At 35.2% G+C, this 25,956-nt stretch overlaps 1 protein-coding gene across 1 annotated transcript in view; it reads left to right on the top strand.

The window, feature by feature from the left end:
* The window catches only part of Khdrbs2 (KH RNA binding domain containing, signal transduction associated 2), a 561,414-nt gene that overhangs the window by 502,493 nt on the left and 32,965 nt on the right, over positions 1 to 25,956 (top strand). The window contains exon 7 of the mRNA XM_026396817.2: positions 16,767 to 16,849. Within this exon, the coding sequence (XP_026252602.2) occupies positions 16,767 to 16,849 (83 nt within the window). The remainder of the gene's footprint in view (positions 1 to 16,766; positions 16,850 to 25,956) is intronic.

Genomic DNA, 25,956 nt, shown 5'->3' on the forward strand with positions numbered 1-25,956 from the left:
ATGGGGTTTGGGACAGGTTTCGCGCGCGCGGGAAGCAACAGGTTTCTTATTGGTTTGTTTAAATCTAGCATATAGGCCACCAGGGGATACAGGTCTGCATTCCAAAAACCACAGGTCTGCATTCTATTCTTTCTGTTCCTGCTTATCTGTTCCGGTTTATTCATTCATGCCTCAGGATGCGGGGTGCTCTGTTCTTCAACCGGTTGTCCGGAAAGCATGCCTGGCGCCTGAACCTGTTTATGGCCTGCCTGATATCTTGGTTTCATATCTTGGCCTTAGGTAACTGGGCTAACTGGGCTAGGGTCTTTCATCCCCCCCTTTTTCTTTATCATGGATAGAATCTTATATCCATTGTCCTGTGTTTTCCCTGAGTCATTCCCAGCATGGCCTCCATTTTAGATTTCACTCGATATTAGACCCCAATTTATCTAACTACACTGACTACCTAACTTTAAATCTGGCTTCATTCCCCCATCTAATTTGGGAACTCCTTACTGCTGTGAGGAAGGGGGACGAAGATGATCTCTCTGGCTTCTTCAGGCTGAAAAGGGACGGTGTGGGGCAAGCAGTTTGGAGTCCCCCTTAAAATATCGGGTCTATCGAGTGGTCCATGCTAACAGTCCAATTGAGAAGTAATAGGTTGGAGGGCCATTCGAGTGATAGGTGGTCTATAAGAGAAACAAGAATTCATTAGTACTGGAACCAGATTGATGCAGCAAGAAATGCCACAGCACAGAAATATGCCAATGAGTATAATGGCCAAGACAAAGATCAACAATGTTTTCTATCAGGCAGTACCAGGAACTAGGAGTTAAGATACTGTTTCCAAGACAATGTTGCTGAGGACATGGCTTCTATCTAAGCATGTAAATCTTTAAGGATATTTGTCACATTGCCAGAATTATCAGGGATGTAAACACAACATTTAACTTTTAGGGTTACAGTTGTCCTTCCCTTAAGATATAGTTTAGTAATTTAATATCATCTGATCTTGCAAAATCCTTTTACTAGTATGACCTGTGTCTAATAGAGAAATCTTTAATTCTGCAAACATTAAGCCTACCTGCGTTGGTTAGAAATAAAGGCCTTAGACTAAAACTACTCTAGCAGTCCCTTTTGATAGTTATCAGGCATTCCTACCTAAGAGTCTCTTTTGCAGCCTCCAGTCTACTTATTTATGGAAGTTACATTATTTTAACTATTATTATTATTTAAGATGTCCAGGAACAGCTGTGCTTTGGCTTTGACTGTCTTTGCTAAGTGTTTAAGATGAAGCAAGTCAAACTGACTTTGTTTCCATCTATTGTTAATAGTCAGCTGAGTCTCTCCTGGGAGTCCTCGGGAACTTCACAGCAGCTTCTCAGTTCTGCTAGTGCCATTTGCGCTAGGATGGGTCCAGGCCTTGCTTGACCACGTGGCTTCCCTCAGAAGCATCAGGGATGTCTCCCTTTTCTGACGACCCTCCTCTCCACAGCAAATGCACTGATTGGCTTTCTGTCCTCCACTGGTCTCATTAATCTCCCTGATCAGGAGGTTATGTGGCCTAGAGTTGCAAAGCTCTTTGGAGAAGTCCCCTATCCCTGATTCAGACTGACTCAGAGGGCAAGAGCCAAATATTGGTTTTCTTGGCCCTTTAATTTAACTTTAATTTTAAAACTTAATCTTAAACATCTAGCAAATAAACTTCAACAGCCTTATACTAAGTACTGGGCTTTAGTACCTATCTCTCTATCCTGTAGGTGATAACTCCTTATCTTAAGTTAACCCAGGTTGTGAGTTCTTAAAGCAGTACCTCTTTAAAACATTAACAGGCAATCTTTAGACCATCTAAAAGCAAACTACAAAACAAAACTAACTAGGATAAAAACATATTTAATTTATGTAATAGCTACCTTGAATTCTGGCAGAGTTATACATTATAATCCCCTGTTTGAGGTCCTGGCAATCGTGACAAAAACCAACTTTTGGACACAACCTTAAATGCACTGAAATCTGGCCTACTTCTTCCATAGTCACTTTCACATGAGATGGGACATAGAGCCTTATCTCAAGTAAGGCGGGGCTCATCATAAGTCTTAAATACTATAGTTCTGAAGCTGATCTTTGCTTTTTAGACATCTACATAAATTGTTGCTCAAATTTATATGAATATTAGCTAACACAATATAATATCACATCTAAAACATGAATTAAAGAAAGGCTGAAAACTTTTAACCTTTTGTAGAAAAGTAGCAAAGTACTTTTGTGTTTTACAATAAAAACTTTACCCAGATCAGGCTCTTATTGACTTAAAAATACATTTAAATTGTATCTCAGTGTAAAAAGTAACATGGAACTTTACATAACTTATTGATAATAAGTACAGTTATAGAACACAAATGATATAAATAAATTTCCAACATGTTTTTCTTTTAAGCCTAAATTACCATACACTTTAAGAATACCAGCTTGATATAATGCTCTTTCTAAAGCTTCTACCTTATAGACTTGTATACCTGGAAGATATGAACACATTAATGGCACCAATTACATTGATGTTTTTATATTAACCAAGTTTAGCTTTTAAAGAAACAACATAGCACAATTCTCTAAAACAACAGCACTTGTTTAACCAGCTGTTTAATTTCTTTAAGATTACTTGCTCAAAAACTTACACAGACCTTCTTTATCACTTACTTAAACCCTCTTAATTACTTAATCATATAGACTCTTATCCAGAAACACACTTTCCCTCTTATTAAATCCATACCTAGAACCTTCTAGTTTCTCTTTTTTTATCTGTTAACCTCCTTCTGTTCACATTTTGAAACAATACCTGTAAACCTTTGAATCTAAGCAGATTATTTCATAGACATCAACATTTTATTAGGGCCTTTTTGAACACCTAGGAAAACTTATAAGCTTAATTTTAAAGACATCTTTACTTTCATCTGTTTACCCAATTTAAATTGAACCATTTGAATCACGTGAGTCAAAGATATTTGGATCCATTTTTTTTTTAATTTATATGAGCGCTCCTCATCTGTCAATTGTTATATCACTGCAGGATATATGGACATACACATATACAGACATACAACACGTAACACAAGTGTAACACATAACACAGTGGTGGAGGCCTTGCAGCTTCCTCAGGTGAAATCTCATTGCAATGTTAAAAAAAAAAAAACTCCAGTTGATCAAAAATAGAACTTATCAGAAAAACATTAACTTGTCTGTAGGAACAAAATCATGAGCTCAAAGAAAAAAAATTACAGAATCTAAAAAAGCAAAAGTCCTAAAAAGATTAACCGGCCAGTAATTAGTAAATGCCATACAATTTACTTCTTGGTTTGGTCTAGTTTGAGTTCAGGTAAAAAGACACCTTTACTCTTTTTTTTTTTTTTTTCCTTGGGCCTGAGCTCCAAGCTGCTTCTGTTTGCATATCAGCTTAAAGCCCTGGCTGAGGTCTGGAAGGGACTGGGAAAGCCAGAATTCTTGAGCAGAAACTTTATGCCTAAGGCATTTTAACCATAAGTCACAATTTATCTTCCTACACTAGAAAAATTTGCTCACACAAAACTGAAAATAGGATCTTTCTTGATAATATAAAAGCCACCATCAGAAGAAGTTCCTTCAGGATCATTAAGCTACTTTCTTTGTTCTGAAGTTCCTAAAGTAGTATTAAGTTACATTAAATCACCTGGAAAAAAAATCCACACTACCATGTATATCTAAAATTAAGCTTTGAAAATTCCCAAGACTGTTGCTAATAAATGTCATTTCAATGAGCCAGACCAACATTTTAATTCAACACTTTTTCCTAAATCTTATACACTGAGAGAAACAGATACCAAATCATAATCTACTATCCTTGCCCAAATCAATGCACTGTATACCTAGTAAAATCTCCTTAGGCTACCCAGTTCAAAGATTGATAAAAAATAAAACTGAATGATTGGGAGTTACTTGCCAACTTGGAAGTAGAGTTCTTTTAATTTTCTATCCTAAGTATTTAAGTTCTCTGGCATGAATTATCTGAAATCACAAACTAAACAATTACTTAACCCTAACTTTTAACTGCAAGATTATGCAATGCTTCAAACTCATTTAGATACCAGATGAAACATCTTTTAGACACACATTTAGCCTAGATTATCCCCAAGAAACAATCTATAATAACCTTTAAAACAGACCAGACAAGAAAATATCTCTCCAGGTTTTGAACTTCCATTTAATTATGACTCCTATCAGTGGCACCTTAGATTTCCCATGAGTGGACCAGATGTTCTCACATAGGGTCTCAGTGTGACTGACTTTACTGCATTTAGGTGGGGTAATCCTTACAGTGAAGAGAAAAAATGAGGAAATTTCCCCAAAGCAAAAAACGCTCTGGCAGCTGCTGGGAATTCCTCAGTTTTCCCTTGCACTTACAGGATTGATTAGCTTCTATAGTTTGGTTTGACCTTAGGCACTAGGCATATCTCTTAACCTTCTAGTAAAGTCAGTTTTAAATTTGCCTTAGGTCTTAAAGGGGGAAGGGGTGGAGACAGACAGGACAACAGAAACAAAAACATAAAACACAGAATTCGCAGCGCGGCCACAGAATTCGCAGCGCGTGGTGGATTGCTACTAAAAGCTCAGGCGGATCTCGGATCCGTCAGCTACCAAATACTTCACCAAATACTTTACTACAGGCAATCCACTCAGAACCCAGAAAGGGGCTGGGGACGTCTCCCGACCATGGGGGGTGGACCCGGAGGGTTATTGGTGGCTGGATCTACTTGTTCTTCTTCTTCCTCCGAGGAAACCTGGATGGAATCAGGAGCCGGTACGGGTTGGGGCTGATAGGGTAGGGGTGGGGCTTTGGAAGGAGATCGTGGAGTAGGCTTAGGCGGAGAGAAAGGGGCGACCCAAAGGGGGGGTCAGAGGCCAAATTTTCCCAGGTAACGATGAAGGGTCAGAGTGTCCCTGAGGACCTTGGATGAAAACCTGGGACTTCACCTGTAATATAAGATCAGGTTAAATGTACCTTCCTTTGGCCAACCCACATTGAGTGTTGGCCATTCTGCAGTACAAAGCGTTACCCATTTTTTCTTCTTGACTTCTACTGAAAGGTTATCTGCCCGATTCCGGACGTCTCACCAATGATCGAGGGTGAGACTCAAAGGGGTCATGATTGATTGCCCCATGCTAGTTTTAGATGAGGAGATAGAATACAGAGACAGAAACAATAACACAACAATCACAATAACACTACAATCAGACCGAATAGAAAGAGCGCTGCCAGATCAGATGGCTTCGGTGCTGCCCCACCGTTGCCTGCAGATACAGATGGCTTCGGTGCTGCCCCACCGTTGCCTGCAGATACAGATGGCTTCGGTGCTGCCCCACCGTTGCCTACAGATACAGATGGCTTCGGTGCTGCCCCACCGTTGCCTACAGATACAGATGGCTTCGGTGCTGCCCCACCGTTGCCTACAGATACAGATGGCTTCGGTGCTGCCCCACCGTTGCCTACAAATACAGATGGCTTCGGTGGAGCAGAAGCTCCACCTTTGCCTACAAAAATCCCTGGGACGTCTCCCAGGGTGGCAGAGGAGAAGTCTGAGTTCGTCAACTCCTTCTCAAGCTGCCCAGAATACAGAGCGACTACGCGTAATCGTACAGATGCAGCGCATAGAAACAAAGTATCAGCCAAGAGTTACAAACATTACAGACATAGAAGTGACACCAGACAACACGACAAACACGACATGAGCTGGCCAGCTTACCTCCCAGTGATGCTGGTGGTCCTCGGGCAGGGATCCGGACGGGGTGGGGGAGGGGTATCTCGGTGGGACCTCCAATGAAAAGCACCCCGTTTCTGAAGGACCCCCGTTTCCCTGTCCAAGGAGAAACACACGAAACACTGGCTGCAAAAGCACGAGGGTTTAGGTTTATTGGGACACAGGCGCCTGCGGGTGTCCAGCAGCACCTCAGCCGGAGCTTTGGTGAACTGGCACACCGGGCTTGGGGATACAGAGATTTTTATGGGGTTTGGGACAGGTTTCGCGCGCGCGGGAAGCAACAGGTTTCTTATTGGTTTGTTTAAATCTAGCATATAGGCCACCAGGGGATACAGGTCTGCATTCCAAAAACCACAGGTCTGCATTCTATTCTTTCTGTTCCTGCTTATCTGTTCCGGTTTATTCATTCATGCCTCAGGATGCGGGGTGCTCTGTTCTTCAACCGGTTGTCCGGAAAGCATGCCTGGCGCCTGAACCTGTTTATGGCCTGCCTGATATCTTGGTTTCATATCTTGGCCTTAGGTAACTGGGCTAACTGGGCTAGGGTCTTTCAATACAGAACATTCACATTATCTGTGTTACCAAAAGCTCAGTCCTTGTCCCAGATGCCAATTCTTGCCAATTTAATAATGAGGACACAGTTTTGAGAAAAAGGAAAAAGAAGGTTTATTGCTTTGATAGCAAAAGAGAAACACAGGGGCTTTTAAAGAAGTTCTTCAAAGGCTGCATTCCAGGTGTGCCTGCTAGTGGGGGTAGGGTGGGGGAAGTCCCAGTGTGCCCTGATAGTGTGCTGCAATTCACTTGTTAATTTGGGGAGATTGTCACTTCCTAGATCCTCTGGTGACATCTTCTACCTATGGAGTACAGATAATTCAAGGTAATCTTGTTCCCTGCCCCCAAATTAAGGAGGGGGAGAGAGGAAGTAGTAGAAAAGAAAAACATGAAAATGAGCAGCAAGGGCTATATTCAAAAGTTGAAGTGGACCATCATTTCTCCTTTGTAACTTAGTATCCATTGACCAATATTTCCCCATCCTTCCCGCCCCCCTGTTCTAAGTTACAGGAAATCATCAAAACCTTTGTCTCTATAAATTAGTACTGATTAGAAAAACTCAAATTATATCTAGAAGTTACTTGATATACTATTTGTTTCTGCATTTTTCAGAATTTTTTATTTGATTTGTGAACTAATGTACACAAGAGTTCAGTCAGGAATTTTCACAGGTCACTGTTAAACAAAAATTGGCATGGGAATTACGCAAAGCTCTTCAAGGAATAATATGTTTTGGATAAATTCAAGATTGATTTTATTCACAGAGTGGGGTCCTCCTGTATAAAATATGAGTATATTTATTACAGCTGCTACTTGTATCTTCCTTTTCTAGAAGGAAATGGGGGTTGTAATGTAAGGGTCCAGTGGAGCGTCGGAGGGAGAGACCACACAAGAGACCAGCTTCATGCAATTGCAGGGGGAAGTTTTATTGAACAGCATGCTGGGGCTCAAGGCTCACTCAGGAAGGGAGAGCAGCCCAGAGCCCAGAGCAGAGGTCAAGCAGAGCTTAAGTACACTTTTTGGAGAGGGTGGGGGGCTTTGCATACATCAGAACAAATCATCTTTAGGCGAGGGAAAATTGAACAACAACCCTGAGCCATGATTAGTGCATACATTGGCGGGAACAGATTGGACAAGGGTGATTGGTGCTCCTAAGTGGGGTACACATTCATAACTGATTGGTTTAGGTCCTGCAATGCCTACGTCTGAGCTATTTGGAGCCCTTAGCTAATAAACAACCAGGGAATCAATGGAAATATTTTACTGGGCAGTTCAGGTATTGTTCTAACAGCTACAGAGATTACAGGTTCCGGGGGTAGCAGAGGAATTTTAACAATACCTGGCCTATTATTATTATTTTTAGCCCAAGCCTTTCAATTTAGAAACTTTACAATGCCCAATCTTTTACACTTTAACTCAGACTCTTGCAGCTTAGAATCAGCTTAGAAATTTTACCTTTACAGTAACATTGTGTTCATGTGGAGCATGTTGCAGATCAAGCTTCTTTTCTTGGTAAACAAGGTACACTGTGGTGGGTTTTTTCAACTGTCATTTATATATTGATGCTTACTAAAGCTGTATCTCAAGTTCAGGCTCTTGGAGCTTCATAGCTGTATATCCAACTGCTAAAAAATCAACTCTGAATGGAATCAAGCTTTTCTGCTGCTCTTCCAACTGCCTTCCAGGAAAGCACTTAATTCTCTGGAAGAAAATACCTTTAGCCAAATCCTTCACAAATTTCCATACAGAGTATTGATAGTTGAATGAAAAATTAAAAGAGATTTTTAAAACAATGTCAAATCAACAACAACCAAGGGGAAAAAATAAAATCATACAGTTATTATTCAGGGACTTTCTCCTAACTATGCAAGTTTAAGAAAATATCAATAAGAAAATGAAGTTCAGTCCCAGGAGACCTGGACTTTTAAAAATCAAATAACAATTCAAAAATGTAGATCAAAACTGTCATTCCAATACTTGAGACCTTTCATTGATTCCTTTTCTACTGGGTACAGATAAAACCCCTTACCATTTATAGGAAACACTTCTGACCTGACTCCTATAGATTCCATTAGCCTAACTGCTTTTTTCTTAAGCATTTTATACTAATAGTGGTTCACAAAGTGCAGTGTTGTTGTTGTTGATGATGATGTTTTGTGTTCAGACTTGGTGTACCTAGAAATGGAATGTCCTCATTTTACCTGCCTGTCCATCTGGTAAATATTTAGTGATCCTTAAATACCTATCTCAAGCAAGAACTTCTCTGGGGAATTCTCCATGAAATTTCAGACTTTGGTATTCTTCCAATGTGCTCCCATAATACTTATTGTATACTCTACTGGAACACTGCCCATCGCTATTTCCATTTTTTATATACTTGTTGAGCTCCTCTAATAGGCCAAAGCAATAGTGTGCTGCAAACCTGACTAAACTGTCTTACAAGTTTGCATGTAAAATTTTTAGGAATTTTGTTAACTGGCAATTAAACAGCCATTAAATGATAAAAACTTAAACTGTATTAAGGATAGCAAACTCATCATTATTTTGTTACAATTTATACTCTTTAGGTTATTTGCATCTATTGTGTTTGCATGATGGAAATAATATATAATGGAACTACCATGGAGCTCTTCCCAAATCCATTTTCAATGACATCTAGATGAAATCAATTTTTATAAGAGTATTTACACTGCAATTGGCAAATATTCAAAGCCAGGTCTAGACTTTTTGTTTCATTCATGGTTTGGACTTATGAAAGTTACAGAGAAATGTTATTTGTGCAGTTTGAACTTAAAATTGTGTTTCGTTTATAGCCTTTACATTATAAGTAGAAAAAGTCAAGAAGATAATTTTCTAGTATGTGTGAACAACCATTCTCTGATTGAGAATAATTTATATCACAAACAAACAAGTTCTGACATATGTATTTGGGATTTCACTTTCACTTCACTTGTCAACATTAATGAACACTTCAATTAACATTTATTTCATAACCATACATGTTCATCAATAACATGGGCATCTTCTTTGCTTAATTAGAGTGTAACCAAGTATTTGTGTATAACATTATTATAACATACAGTTATATAACAGAGAATTTTTCAATAATTAACAAGTCACACTGAAATTATATGTGGATAGGATTTATAATAAATTCAAATGTTTTATTTGTAACTTGTGTGCTTTATGATAGTAAAATGTATAATGTATTTATGTATATATGTGCACGTGCACATGCACACACACACATACACATACATATGCACACATACAATCTTTGAAGAGTTCATTTTAAGCATTTGCCAGATAACTGCTGAATAAGAACATTTTAAAGGAAGGATTTATGTCTTGGTCTTCTTTTATATCTATTGCCTAGATAATAGTTATTTAAGTCTGATGAATCACTATTGTTTTAAGTTTATGTGTAAAGGTAGTATTATTTAGATTTGACAACCCAAAATTGGTCTAGAATTTTATTCGAGAATGATTGTTTATGTCAAAATAACCTCCTTAACTTAAAAAATTAGTATGTGTATTAAAGAAGAGAAGCACTTTCCAAAGTATGTTTGGAAAAGGCTGACGTTATACAGCTGTGGGTTAGTAGTAATACATTTCTGTCTTATATGCAGCTTTTGCACAATACTCAGATGTATGAAGCGATCTATAATTCATAGGAACCTACAAAGCAATTGTCTTCTTTCATTATGGCTCAGGCCTTCAATTTAGTCATGTACTTCATACTGTACTTAAGTGAGTTCTGGAGGACTTATAAAGATTCAGAAAAAGACCAAGATGTTATAAGGATTTTATAAGAAACTTTTTAAAAAGTTTTTGTTCAAAAAGCAGAAAACTAATTTGGTGTCAACATACCTTATATATAAACAGAAATATGAAAAATTGTGGTGTATGTTAAGAATTGTAATACAAAAAAAAAATAGAACATGTATGATGGCAAAAAAAAAAAAAAAAAAAGCAGAGAACTAAGGAGTTTATAACAGAAAACATATGAAGAAGTCCTAGAGAAAACAGATACATTTATGACCAGCTTCCAGAAAGGAATGAATCTTATCTCCTTGGGTATTTTTTTTTTTTATGAGAAATACTAACTCATCTCTCTACAACAAGAAGAAAATAAAGTTAAACATGTTAATTGATAAAGTAGGCTTTTCTTTTATTGGAACATCAGATGCATTCTTCCTACTTTTTACATTTTAGCAAAATCTACTTTGAGACTCTGATAACTTAAGTACTAGATTAGCATCTAAAGTAGTCTTAATTTTTTAATAATAATAAACTAACAGGCCCTGCCATATTAAGAGTAAATTTTTTTTTGAAGAAAACAGTAGAAATAATGAAGTAAGAATGGGGAAAAAATGTTTGTTTTAGAATTTTTGATTCTCTCGTAATTTTATTTCTCAATTGAATATACACATTGAGTTTGAATCCCTTGCAGATTGTGACTGGCTTTTAGGAAGCATAATATTTCAGTAATTTATTTATCTTAAAACTTCACCAGTACTACCCATATTTTTATTTTTCTTAAGAAAATCAACATGGCCTCTAAGAACTTTAGTTTCATCTTTCCTAGAACTTTATTGGCCTTAAAAAAAAAAAAAATCGTACTCTGTAAAACATACCATGTGTTATATTTATTCTTCCCTAATTCTTAAGAGTTTCAAGATTCTTTGAGAAGTCCCCCAAGTTCTGCTGATCTTGTAACTTTTAATAGGTACATGAGGATGCTCACTGTTACTTGCTAGATCTCTGGTCAGTTGACATTACTCTTTCCTGATTCTCAGTGTGCTTCCTTTTGCTCTGGGACTTTACTGCCAGCGTTTTGTCTATAGGCTTAGAAAATCAAAGAGAAGCTCATGTTTTCACAAAATGTTTCCAGCACCCCAATCTAATTGCTCCATTTGATTTTTGTTGGTACAGACCTTCCTTTTAATATTTCTTCACATATGAGTCTCCTGGTTTTCCTTTTGGTTGTTGTTACATTGCTAAACTTCAAACTTCCTAGCAATACCTAGCATGCAGTGGATTCTCAACAAATGTTTATAGAATGAAAGAATGAACTGAAACTGAACTAGATGGTTATTCACTGGTCCAAATTCTCAAGAAAGGCCCAGTTCTTGATATAATTTCAGAATAGATCAGAATTTTCTGATCCTCTTCCTTCTTTCTAAATTTTAGTACACATTTGCCTGCTCTCAAGAATTCCATGTGGTCTCTAAAGTGTCTATAATGTTGTTCTTCAAAGCCACTTCTTTCACCATGATGGTAAATAGTTATTGATCAATCACTGAATGGTGTGTGTGTGTGTGTGTGTGTGTGTGTGTACGCATACTTTAGAGTTACCTGTAGTTAAATTTCTATAAAAAAAAATTATAAGGTAGTTGATATCTTTCCCATTTTACAAATGAAGAAATTGAGGTTTAGAAAGACTGAAACCTTGGCCAAGCTTCCACATTGGGGAATCTCATTAGGAATGGAATCCAGGTAGAATAAAGCCAGAGTTGATGTCTTCAAGGCTGTGCTATCATCTCTGCCTGCCTTAGGTTCCAGAACATTCTTCTCTTACTTTTTCAGAAAGCTACCTACTTATTACTCTCTTAGAGTACCATAAGAGAAATCATCTGATTTATACAAGGAGAATTTTTTGTTCATGAATAATTTATTGTTCTGTTTTTAATATTCAGGATGGAGTGTTGGCACCCTAAACATTATGATCCTTTTTGTTTTGTGACTGTGGTCTATTGATGGTTCACTGTTTTGTAGTACTATGCATTTTAAACACTTCCATATGTACAAATAAATTTATAAATATTTATGTGTGTGAATATTTTTATTTAAAAGATGACTTAAAATTAATACTTAAAATCGAGTATTAGAGAACAAAAATAAATGATATGCATGTATTCATATTTATTTTCTCTTTTATAGTAACTACAATTATTTGGGACCATTGTATGATATGCTTTATGAAAACTGGGGATTAATAGGGAAATTTTCTATCTATTTTATGGATTTCCAATGTACTTCTTAAAAAAAAGTAATATTGTAACTGAGGAAGTAAAATGTTAATAATTTCCCCAGATCCATTGGTAAATCTATTTTGGATAAGTATATTTATCATTTGAAATATTGCTCTTTTAGTGGTGATTTGATTTGAGTCAAATTTATATCTACCTTGGAAGAGATAGTTTTAGTTTTCTTGCTTAAACTAACACCTCAATGTATATTTATTAAATAACTACTTTATGGAATGCACTGTGCTAATCACCAAAAGACATGAAAGAAATGTTTAACTACGGCATTATCCTTTTTAAGAACTTAAATTCTAAAATGAGGGAAAAGTTTGGAAAAATAAGTACAGTATTATCTTACACATTTTATGTACCAGGGAGAGAAAACAACCCGACATTGAAATTGAGAGGACTCAAACTCATCCTATGCTCTGTAAGGGGAGGAAAAGCTTCCAAAAGATTGCCTCATATAAAATTATTTTGAAGATCAGTAGCATTTCAACAATAGAAATGAGGGAAAGATAGGAAAGTCAGGGAATCTGGAGCCCTGAAACCCTTACCTGCCTTCACCCTGGCTCTTCTAGCTCCTTGCTGTGAGATGTAAATAAAAAATAAATAAATAAAATGAAACAAAACAAATTAATACATCCTTACCTCCTATTAGAAGCCAGAACTCATGATTCCTGAATAAAAAGGAAAGATGAGTGAGGCCATAATTTTATAATCTTGGTGGAAGACCAGGAGCCTAGACATTTGAAAAGAGTTTTGTGCTCTCTGAGGCACCTGTGGCAAGTACCACTGATCCCACAATGTGAGCAACCCAGGTGGATCCCCAGGGAGAGTGCTGGACTGTCCTTTTACAGCGCTAGGAAACTCCAACTGAGGTTGTTTCACCAGAGAGAGATGAGTCTTTGGGTTGAGAATAGAAAGCTTAAAGTGCGCCTGGGATGAAGAAATCTTCTACTACTCTCTCTCTCTTTCTCTCTCTCTCTCTCTCTCTCTCTCTCTCTCTCTCTCTCTGTGTGTGTTTGTGTGTGTGTGTGTGTGACTGAAATTAAATATTTCATAGAATGGTTGGAAGAAGAACTTTAAGAATTCTCTCTAGGTAAAATGGAAAGGATAAGAGGTATTATATAGGACAAGAGATTAACAATATCAATGTAGAAGATTCAGTCTCACTAGTACCCTGACTTATTGTGCCATTTTCTTTGTGTAGGTATAGACTTTGTAATACTTATGTCTGATTCCCTGGTTTTCCTTTTTGTTTTTATTGTTTTATTACTAAACTTCTAGCTCTCTTAGAGCAATACTTAGCATATAGTAGGCACTCAAACAAATGTTTATTGAATGAATGAATGAATGAATGAATGAACATAAACTGAACCTGATTCCAAGTCCCTATTCCAAATTTTCAATAAGGAAGGAGGCCTAACTCTTGAAGGGGAGAAGACAAATATTAAGACATGTCTCAGACATGAAGAATACAAACCTTTAAATTGAAAGAGCATATTGAGTATTCAGCATAAAGAATGAAAAAGAGTCACGCATAGGCGTGGCATTGTGAAATTTCAGAACATCATACATGATGGAGCGTTATTCTGTCATAAAGAAAGAAATTCTGACATTTGCAGCAAAATGGATGGAACTAGAGGACATTATGCTAAATGAAAAGAGCCAGACACAGAAAAACAAGTACTATGCTCTCTCTCCTATATGGAAGCTAAAATAAGTCCACTTGAATATAGCATAGTTATTAATAGTGGCTAAAAATATTAAAATAACTATAAAATTCATAAATGTTTGGAATCATTGTGAAACTTTGACTAGGGATTTCACAGTATTATGTAATTATTATGATTTAGAAGCAGTAATGCTATAAATTTATATCACTTTATAAATATTATCATATTTTTATATAAAAATAAGAATGCCCTATGTTTAGGAGATGCAAGCTGAAATATTTAGAAATGTGACAAAATATCAAGAATTAATGAGTCCAGAAGGATAATTCAATTTCCATTATACTCTTAGTCAAACTTTTCTGTACCATTGGAATTTTTCACCTAGAAAATAAAAAAAGCTGGGGTGGGGAGGAGAAGTAGTATAAAGATAAACAAGAGGAAAACGGAGAAAAATCAAAATATTCCTCTCCAATATACCTCTTAAGAGAGGTTCCCCAAAAAGATGCTTCAGTGAGAAATGAGAACAAGGAAAGGAGATCTTAGGAAAATCCCTCTACCTAGAAATTCATCAATCTGGACCACAGGGCAATGATGCTGTTCTTTAGGAAGTGGTCTCCATGTAACCTACAAAGAAGTGATAGATTATCTGACATTTTTGAATATTTAGAAATAATATCTTATGTTTGTTTCTGTTTTTATTTTCACATTAGGAATTTAACCTAGGGACACTTTGCTACTGAGGTATATACCCAATCCTTTTTTTAAAATTTTATTCTGAAACAGAGTCTCACTAAGCTCCTGAGGATCTCACTAAGTTGCTGAGACTTGCCTGAAATTTGCCATCCCCTCTGCCTCAGCCCCTCAAGTGACAAGGATTACAGGAATGTACAACTGAGATAGGCAAAACATTGCCAACTTAATATGACTTTTGGGACAGTTAAAAGATAAATGATTCTAAATATAGCAACAACCAAGAAAATAATAAAATGAGCAACTACTAACTTTGAAAGAACTGAAAACACATATAATACAATTAAAATTATATTAATCAATTTCGATCATTAATGTATATTGTGTATTATTACTTAACAAAAAAGATGTTGACTATTTAAGAGCATTTATGATCAAAGTATATTAGGAAGACAGAAATGGGGAGAAATATGAAGAGGATTCTATGATAGAACTAAAATTGAACAAACTGAGTGGCTGGTCAATTAAAAAAAAAAAGAAGACACTAAAATTCATAAATCAAGCAACACTAGCTATGTTGCTTAATCATAAATAAATACTGAATTAATAAATAAAACTACTAAAAGAAAACTGGTTGTTGAAGAATAAGAAAAATAACTACTATTTTTTCAATATTAAATAGTTGGTTTGTAAATCTTTTATAGATTATGTTATGCTTTCTACTTATCAAAGATCTCTTAAAATACTATTCTAAAGGCGATGTTAGAATGCTTAAATATTTTTCAATTCAACAGGAACCACGTTAGAAGGTTCAAAGATCAAATGGGGAAATTACCCCATATTCCAGAGCACAAATATGATGAAATGGAAATTTACAAATAGAAAAACAAAAGACTGGAAGTCAGATTTAAAAGATCGCATGTGTAAATAGTAGCATTATATAAAGGGCAAACCATATGGAAAAGAATAAATGAAGAAATAAAATTTTAAAATTTCTTTAAAATAATAAAAATTAGTCTTCAGGTTAAATTTGTTCAAAAGCTTTGGTTCACACGGATATTGAAATTTTTTCATCTTGACAGTTTGTTTCAATTTCTATCACAGAACAAAAAGAGAAATTCCTAAGCTTCCAGACTGAAACAGAGATATGAAATGGTATGGTAGGGTGGAAATACATTCCATGGAAAGAAATGTACCAGAAAAGATCCAGAGGCAGAAAAGCTGAAGATTTTTTTTTCCAGAACTAGGGAGTAATCAAGATGGATGGCTAGGGTTTAAAGTCAATGACCACAAAGGGAAATAAAACTAAATCACTCACAGAGTGATTGATAACTGGGAGTGTATAATTGCTAGCTTGCTTGCACATTCTGCAATGACAAATCTGTATTCACTTTATCAGCATAATTTAGTCAGGTAACCAAACTCACCACCCAGCATTATTTTATTTGTGAGATTTTTTTTTAAAACATAAAGTTTGTGCAACAAATAAAAGATCTTTATATCACTCCAGCTTCTTTTCCTCTTTCTTCCTTTCTTTTATTCATTTTTGAATAATGAGTCCACCCTTTTTACTGAAAGTTAACTACAAATTAAGGATCTGGTTCTTTATATTTTCTATCTTAATTATGATTGTTATTAGGAGAAAAGAAAAGAAACCTCCCAGTGGGTTGCAACAAATACTTTGTTAGCACCACTATCGGGCAATCACATAGATTGTTACTTTCTACCCATAATATTTTCAGAAGAAAAGTTATTTTGAATTTCTTCAATGGTCTTCATTAGTATTAATCAAAACTCTAAGGAAATCTTAGAGGGGATATTTCTACTTCTCTGATATGTTCAGCTTAATTAAAGAACATTAATATTTGACCCATGTAATATTATTCAAGGTTATGTGGGAATTGTTAATCAAGTAAAATGGGATGTGTGGTTACTAACCAAGCATAAAAACTAACCCAAGGTCACTTTGCATAAAATCTTATTAGCCTAAAGTAGATCCGCGTTTTCAATTTGATTGCTAATAGGTGTTTGTACCCCTTTCCTTCTAGGGGTATGATGATGGCTATGGGGGTGAATATGATGACCAGACCTATGAGGCTTATGATAACAGCTATGCCACTCAAACGCAAAGGTAAGGCATTCGCCGTCTAAATTACCACCCTTCTCAGGACTGTCTCTGATCCTACTATATTATTTCTTGAATCTGAATATGTTATATGAGCCTTTCAAGCAGTTGCTTTTCCTCTATTGTCTTTCTGTGTTGTTAATTGCTTACTAGACTATGAGAGGTTAAAAAAACAATAGTCTTGCAACTACAGGCAATGAAATAGTAGTGTGTTATTTTAAGACTAGATGATTATCAGAACCAATTAATTCATTAAACAACCTGGTATTTAACTAAATACTGTTTTTGTAGAGATTATGTTAGTGAACTTATAATTAAAATAACAAGGCTTCAGTGTGGCTTTTTTCCTCAAGTGCCATTTTCATTTGTAAAACAAAAGATAAGGAAATGTTATCTGTATTCTCAAAAGGGGAAAAAAATCTTAAAATATTAAATGAATGAAATAAAAGAAAAAAAACCCTTTTATCATACATAGCTAATGATCACTGAATATATCTCTTTAGATTAACCAAAATTTGTGTTATCCATGACTTTTTATTTCTTACAATCAAATTCATTAAGGTATTATTAATATACAATAAAATTTACCCATATAGGGTATGGTTGTACAAGTTTGGCAAATGCAAACTACAGTATAATGACCACCAAAATTAAAACAGAGCATTTTCATCACCTTAAAGGTTTCTTTATGAGACTTTATAACCAACTTCTCCCATATGCCTGGGTCCTGGAAGCAATAATGTGTTTTTTGTCACCATAGTTTTGCCCTTTCTAGAAAGTCATATAAGTAGAAGTAATTTGATATCCTTTGGGGTCTGGCTTCTTTATTTACCATAGTGCATTTGGTTTTTATTCATGTTGTATCAATATTTTACTCCTGTTTATTGCTGTACATTGTTTGTATTAGAGAAATCACAGTTTGTTTCTTCATTCACCAGTTAAAGGACATTTGAGTCATTTCTTATTTATTTATTTATTTATTTTTATTGATTGTTCAAAACATTACAGAGCTCATGATGTATCATCTTTCATACATTTGACTCAATTGGGTTTTGAACTCTCATTTTTACCCCAAATACAGATTGCAGATTTGGGGGCAATTATTAATACAATAAATATAGAACAAATGTAATTTTAGAAAATTCAATTACCAAAGTATTTTTCCTTAAAAAAATATGTGTCATAGCAAAGGGGTTATGTGATATTTAAGAGATTCTCTACGTATCTGAGAGAAGCCAAGAGAACCAGTTGTTGCAAAATCTTTATGACATTAATCATTTGTCAACCAAGGTTATTGGCAGGTGACACTTGAATAGTAAGTCTCCTTGAGGACTTGCTAAGTAACATTTGGGTGAGGGAAGTTGACAAAGAAACAATGTTAAGGTTGACCTGGTGTGGAAGTAATCTAGATTTACAGCAGAAGTTTGAATTTTCTGTGGCCTGAGGGATAGCATAGTGAAGGAGGTGGAGAGAAATTCTACTTAGAATACTGTGGGCAGTTAGGAATAAGATGAGTGTGAACAGATCTTGAAAGCCAAGTCTGAGTTAAGATATCACTATGGAAATGACCATCTTCAAACTGAGTAACTGGTTAATCTGTTACAGATTTAAAGCCATCATGAGCCAAGTGCTTCTGCTATGGGTAATATATAATTGTTCCAGTTACCTACTGGAACACAGCACAGTTATTTAGGATTTGGGAAACATTTGCATCACATCACAGATACTCAACAGAGTGTTGTATGCAATTTGGATACACATTTAGAACATTTGCTAATATTGTCAATCAAATTCATTGTTGCACATTAATTCATAAAAATAGCCATACTATAAAGTTCTGTAACTGGTTTCAGAAACCCTTTGGTACAAAATATAGCAATACACTTCAAATATACCTAAAATAGATTAAAATAATTCCTTCATGTAGCTCTATAGAGAGCTACATTTAGATCAAAGAGATTTGGGGATAATTTGCTAAAAATGAAATGTTTTCTAGTTCTTTCTTATGGTGAGATTTAAATGGGTTTAACTGACCCAAAGAGATAAGGAAGAAGAAAAATATAGGATTAGGATAACTTACCACTGAACATTTGAGAAGTATATACTAGAATTATTGAACTCGCTTGTGTATTAAAAAGTAATAGCAATACAGAATAATCTTGGGAAGAAAATTTTTATCTTATTTTAATGAAGTGTATTTTACATGTAAAAGGACATTTTATTTGCTTCTGCTATCTTATCTTTTTCCTTTTGTGTCTACTGAATTTTCTGTGGTGAAATTCTTACCATCCTTGAGAGTTAGCTCAAAAGCTAACTCTCCCAAAGAATCTTTCCTCAATCCTTTATTTGGGAATAACCTGTTTCTACCCTGAATTCCAATAGTACCACATCTTCACTTTCCAAAGCACTATCTTTGACTGCCTTACACTGGGATTACATGTGTCTATGTCCCTTATCACCTTTACTGCTTATAGAGAATCCATTTCTGATATGCCTTCATGTACTTCACAATACCAGGCTTTGGGTATGTCGTGTGATATATAATGAATGGATGATTTGGCTCTGTTATGTGGTATATGCTGAGTGTACATAAATGTCAGGCCTAATATGTTCTACACTGTGGGAATATAAAGTAAGATCCTTATTCCTCAAAGAGAAAACTAAATTCAGTTAATGTATTATATTTAGTCAAATAGTACTATATTTTTGTCAAAATATGATGTTTCTCAGATAATAGTGTCAAACTGGAAGTGACAAAGAAATCATGTCGTGAAATTAATTGCAATGATATTAATGTCCTGGATTATAATAATTCTAAAATATCTATTTTTGTTCAAGATTATGTCCTCAATTCTAATATGGTATTTGGCACACTAGAAGTTCTTAATAAAAGCCTATAGAATAAATTGATTAAAAAATAAATGAATTTATTAATGACTGAACTATTACTTTAGGAGATAAGAATAATTTTAATGTAATATTAATTTGTAATAGAAATGAGTAAACACTGTAGCTTTTATTATATAATTTTTTAACTCCCTACTTTTAGATTATATGTATTGGTGTAATATGCCAGGAGTAGATAAGATTACAATTTAGTTACATAAGAACTTATTAAGCAATCATATGTGTCATATACTAACCATACAGTGACAATTCTTGGTCTTTATTTCAATATTTTTTAATATTCACTCTTAATAATTTGAGGAGTTACTTGCAAATTGTGAATGTATTTGCATACACATACATGTGTTTATATATATATTTAAATAAACAAAGTCAAACAATTAGACAATAATCAAATGTTAGGAATTAAGAGTAAGAGAAAGTTCATCTTCTATAAGAATCTGTCTAGAATTTTTTTTTTCAAATGATGTTTCTTTAGTTGGTCTTTGAAATGTAAGTTTGGAAATTTTTTCTAAATAAACACAATAAAGAGAAACATAAGCATAAAATTATCTGTCATTTGTAAACAACATGAATATTATTTTGGCATACGATAGAAATATTTGATTTTATTGTGGTCAAAATCAGAAGAAATGCTGATTTAGAATCTTTAAAAAATAATACAATATGTATGATGTAACAGAACTGAGATAAAAGGTAAAATTACGTAGAGAAAACAGTCTTTAACTGACTAGTCAGCATAGGTGAACATGGAATTTGTGAAAATTTTAAAGTAGAACCTGGCAGTTTCCTAAATGGAATAATTATATCATCCGCAATTGAGATTGTGGGGGAAGTTCACAAGGTAACAATCCTACGAAGGTTCAGCTGGAGTTCAGAAGCTACAACAACTTTAATTAATCCCCAATTGTTTTGTAAGACATCATTAATTCTGGAAATTTTCAAATGGATCAGAGAAGGTACTTTACTAAAGATAACTCAAGAGACAGTTTAACTGAATGACATATTAATGACTGGTAAAAATGAAAATATGAGGAATCTCCAACCATTTTTTTTTCTCTTCCTCTGTGCCTATCAGAAAAAGTAAAGAAACAGATTGATGAGTTGATTATGCAAGCTTCAAATTGCAGAGCTGCTATTGCTGTTTCCAGGGGAGCTCACTCACTTCAAGTCTTTGGCTTGAGACAAGTTACATCCTGTGATTAACACCTTTAATTGGACCAAACACATTCTGTTCATGTTCTCGTTCCCCCTCCCCCCTTTTATAAGTTCTTCTCAAAGATATTAATATTTACAAAGAACAACCTTCTAAAATCATGTAATTTCACATGATTTTTCTGACATTCCCACACCCAAATGTTCAGCAAGAATCTATACCAAATCTAGGGGAAAAAAAAAAAACTTTTATTTACATAAATATTAAGGGTAAAACATTACAATTGAAAGTTAAAAGAACATTTGTGATGTGAACAGGAATTTCGTTTGGCTATAAAGTGTAAACAATTTATAATTTTCCAGTGTAAATGGATAACTGTACAATAGGCAAATATCAAAATGCAAGCCTTTCCTTTCCTTGAAGTATGAATCGGGAGAGGAACTTGCACAATCTAGGAGAAAAAGCTGCCCCCTTGTGGATTAATGGAGGAATGTTCTAGGAAAGCAAATTAACTCCTAAAGGCAGTGGTTGGGAAAGTTTTCAAAAATGAAGATCCTTTTTGAATACCCATAATTGTCAGGATCTACTCAGTAGGGGAAGAAGAATGAGACTCTTGAATTAGAATAATTTGAGGAGAGTTTAATAAGGGGATTATTTTCAGTGGCAGAGTAGCACAAAGGAGAGTGCAGTCCCACAGAGCTAATATTCTTGGGGTGAGTACTTTACTACCAAAAACAGGAATAGAGGCAGATAGAGAAAGCTGTAGGAAAGGCCATCTGACATGATGGCCTACCAGAAGGATGGACCCACAAGGAAGCAAAGGACGAGGGACTCAAGTGATAGAGCTGCCATTCATCTTTCCTTGAATGGAGAGCAGGCTAGAGGGGAGAGGGATGTGGAAGGAAAAAGGAGGAGACCTGGCACATATAAATTTTTTTATCACATTTCAACAATTAGTAATTGTATGTTTCTGTCACTTTCTTAAAGATTTAAATAAATACATGAAATTGCTATGGAAACAATTATTCTTTTAAGTGAGTATTCATTTCATATATGAGAAAGCATCTATATACTAAAGGAAAAAAAAAAAAAAGTAGTGAGGCCATACAGTGAACATAGAAATATACAGTTGTTAGACAAATGGTTTCTCAGATCCCATGAACAATTTCTTAGCTTCTCAATGGTCAAAGCCCAATGGACAGGAACCATTGCTCAGAGGCTATTTGGAAACAATGGCTCATAATATCTAATAATAGTGCTAACTGCTATGCTAAGTGCTTGGGAGCACTGATCTCATTGAAACAACATATAAGGCAGGACTTAAGATAATTCAAGATAATTCAAATAGTAAACATTGGATTCAAACCCACATCTACAAACTCTACAGCCTTATCCATAAAGACTAATAAATGGTACCTGAAAATATGAATCAGTTCATCAATTGAACAGACTTCTGTTATATACCTGAACAGGCCAGATAGAATACACCTTTAAAATAGTAAGAATATAAAAAGTTATTTGTATGCTTTTCAAAATGTTCTGACCAAAAGATACTTCTAAGCAAAAAAAAAAAGAAAAAAGAAATTATTAATTATTTAACTACTGCTTTTCAGCTATACATTTAATATGACCCTGCGTATTTGACACTGAGCCTACAGAAAAACTTCTAATGAAAAAAAATTAAGTGTGCAAAACTGCAATCACCCAGTAATTTTCTTAAGGTTTATTTATTTATTTATTTATATATAAATAAATCCTTAGCAGAGTGCATTACAATTCTTATTACATATATAGAGCACAATTTTTCATATCTCTGGTTGTGTACATAGTATATTCACACTAATTCATGTCTTTATACCTGTATTTTAGGTAATAATGATCATCACATTCAACCATCATTAATTACTCCATGCCCCCTCCCTTCCCTTCCAACCCCTCTGCCCTATCTATAGAGTTCATCTATTCCTCCCATGCTCCCTCTCCCTATCCTAATATGAATTAGCCTCCTTATATCAAAGAAAACATTCAGCATTTGGTTTTTTGGGATTGGCTAACTTCACTTAGCATTATCTTCTCTAACTTTATCCATTTACCTGCAAATGCCATGATTTTATTCTCTTTTATTGCTGAGTAATATTCCATTGTATATATGTGCCACATTTTTTAATCCATTCATCTATTTCTTCTCAGCAAAAGAAACAATCTGTGAGGTGAATAGAGAGCTTATGTCTTGGGAGCAAATCTTACCCATCACACATTAGATCTCTATCTAATCACTAAGGTATATAAAGAACTCAAAAAGCTAGACACCAGAAACAGATAACCCAATCAATGAATGGGCCAAGGATCTGAAGAGAAACTTCTCAAAAGGTGATGTACAATCAATCAGGAAACACATGAAAAAAATGTTCATCATCACTAGTAATTAGAGAAACGCATTAGAGAAATGCAAGTCAAAACCACTCTAAGATTTCATCTCACTCCAGTCAGAATGGCAGCTATTGTGCAAACAAACAACAATAAGTGTTGGCAAGGATGTGGGGGAAAAGGTACACTCATACACTGCTGGTGGTATTGCAAATTGGTGCAACCAATATGAAAAGCAAAGTGGAGATTTCTTGGAAAATTGGGAATGGAATCACCCGGTAATTTCATGCATATTATAATATTAAGTATATAACTGATTTAAGTGGCTCTACTCACTATAAAGTTACTTAGCCTCATTTTATGATTCAATTCTCCTAAGTCTCAATATATAGCCAATGATGAGATTGAATTTACAGAAAGTTATTGGAATTGAGATATTTTCCCATGGTTATTATACAAGTCAGTTGTATTTTTATGCCCTCTGCAGATCTCTGCATGTATTAACAGTATGTTCCATATTGTTTGGATATATCTTCAGTGGAATGAGAATCTGCCTTTTGTTACTTTTTTTTTCTTTTTTTCTTTCTCTGTTTTTGACATATATTTATTTTAGGTGCTTAGGATAGTCACTTTTAGTTTTAAAAAGAAAATACTGTTTCTTCAAATTATTCACTCTGCATTCCTTGTAATTGTTGACCTTTTTATTAATTTAGGGTTAATTTCAATGACAACTAAATTCTTTGACCAAGTAAAATACTTTCATGAAACTCTACCAAGAAGAGTTAGAGAAACCATTTTCCCTAGACATTTGAATGCGGAGCCTCCCAAGAAAAACTAAGTATCCCAATTAGTAACTAAAACTTGATTCATCATTTATTGAGATCAAAACATGGCAGTATGCCATTTCTCCTGACCACATTAGTTCGAAACTGGAGACACTTTCAGCAGAAACAAGAAGGTAATGGACAAACCATGTACCATCAGAACTTCAGAAATGAGACACATGGAATCATCTTAAATGCTCAAAACACCTGGCCTGGTGAAAAAAAGCCCAACATTAAAGCCAGATTAAGAACCTAAGGTGAAATTCTGGTTTCAGGGTAGGTGAGGAAAAGCTTAGCCACACCACAAATAAATATAAATAAACAGAAGAAACATTTAACATACAGTTGAACACATACTTAAGGGGTCAGTAATATTCATGACTACTTCATTATGAAGATATACAATGAGCAATGTTGGAGACAAACTGCAAAGTGTGTACCCTATCTAAAGGAACTATATTTTGCTCAACTTTCTGGTGTTGTGGCCATGTAGACTATATAAAAAGGACACTGTAGTAGTGCTAGTGTCCCCCATACCCCAAGGAAAGCTGGAAGTCTAGGCTTCCCAGTTACTATTTCTACCCCATAACTACTAAACAACCATTTTATTATACTCAAAGATTTTATACATAAGGAATTTAAATGAGGCACAGCAGTGGGGCCTTGCCTCTGTTCTGCTGTATCTGGAACCTCAACGGAGAAGGTCAAAGCCGAGAGTGGGGGCCGAAATCAACTGTAGAGTCTGCTCAGATATTATAGGTTTTAATCAGCTTTTTCATCATTGCAATCAAAAGACATGACAAGAACAATTTTAGAGGAGGAAAATTTTATTTGGTGCTCACAATTTTAGAGATTTCAGTACATAAACAGTAGATTCCATTGCTCTGGGCCAGAGGCAAGGAAGTAGATCATGGCAGAAGAGTATGGCAGAGGAAAGCAGTTCAGGATATGGCAATCAGAAAGCAGAGAGAGCATTCCGCTTATCAGGGACAAAATAAAAACACCAAAGGCACATCTCCAGTGACCTATCTTCTTCAACACACACCCTACCTGCCTGTAGTTACTACCTCTACCCTGTTAATCCATAACAGTGGATTGATTAGGTTAAGGCTCTCATAACCCAATCATTTCACCTCTAAACTTGATTGCATTTTCTCACACCTCATCTAAACCATAACTTTATGTCTATAAGTTGATGCTGCTGTCAGCTGGTACCCTGACTGGGTGGGACTACTGGGAAGGACTACTCATAAAGCCCTCTTCATGTCACTTAGGCTTCATCACAGTGTGTCAGCTCAGGGTGCCAGATATGATATCCCAAACAACAAAGCAGAAGCTGATTTTCCTTTTAAAATGTAGTCTCATTCTCTTGGTTACAAGCAAGTCACAAGTTCAGCCAGATTCAAAAGAAGCACTGTTAGACCTCACTGGTAAATGGGCAACTGGCATGGTTCAATGATGGAAGGCCACTTCTGGAGAGTATAACCTGCAATCTCAGTACAATATCCTGATTTTTATATGCTAGAGAGTAATCTAAAGAAGTCAAACACTTTGGAGATTAAACTAAATTATCTGTAGAAAATAATGGCCACTGTTTTTTACCTTCTGCTATCTACAAAATAATGTGTATTGAGAATTCCGCAAACAGAAGCTGCTCTCAAGGACACAGTAATAAAGAATTCTTCAGCATGGCTATTTGAGTCCACTACATGGTCTATGAAGGATATCCTAAAATCCAGGAGACCATTGGTAAATAACTAGGGAAGAAGACAAACATGCAGGATGTGTTAAGTGCTAGTACAACCTAGAAGGATTGCTACAGAATATGGAAGAAAGTGGCAAAACATCTAAGCTGCAGG

The sequence above is a fragment of the Urocitellus parryii genome, chromosome 8, assembly GCF_045843805.1.
Source record: "Urocitellus parryii isolate mUroPar1 chromosome 8, mUroPar1.hap1, whole genome shotgun sequence".
Lineage (NCBI taxonomy): Eukaryota > Metazoa > Chordata > Mammalia > Rodentia > Sciuridae > Urocitellus > Urocitellus parryii.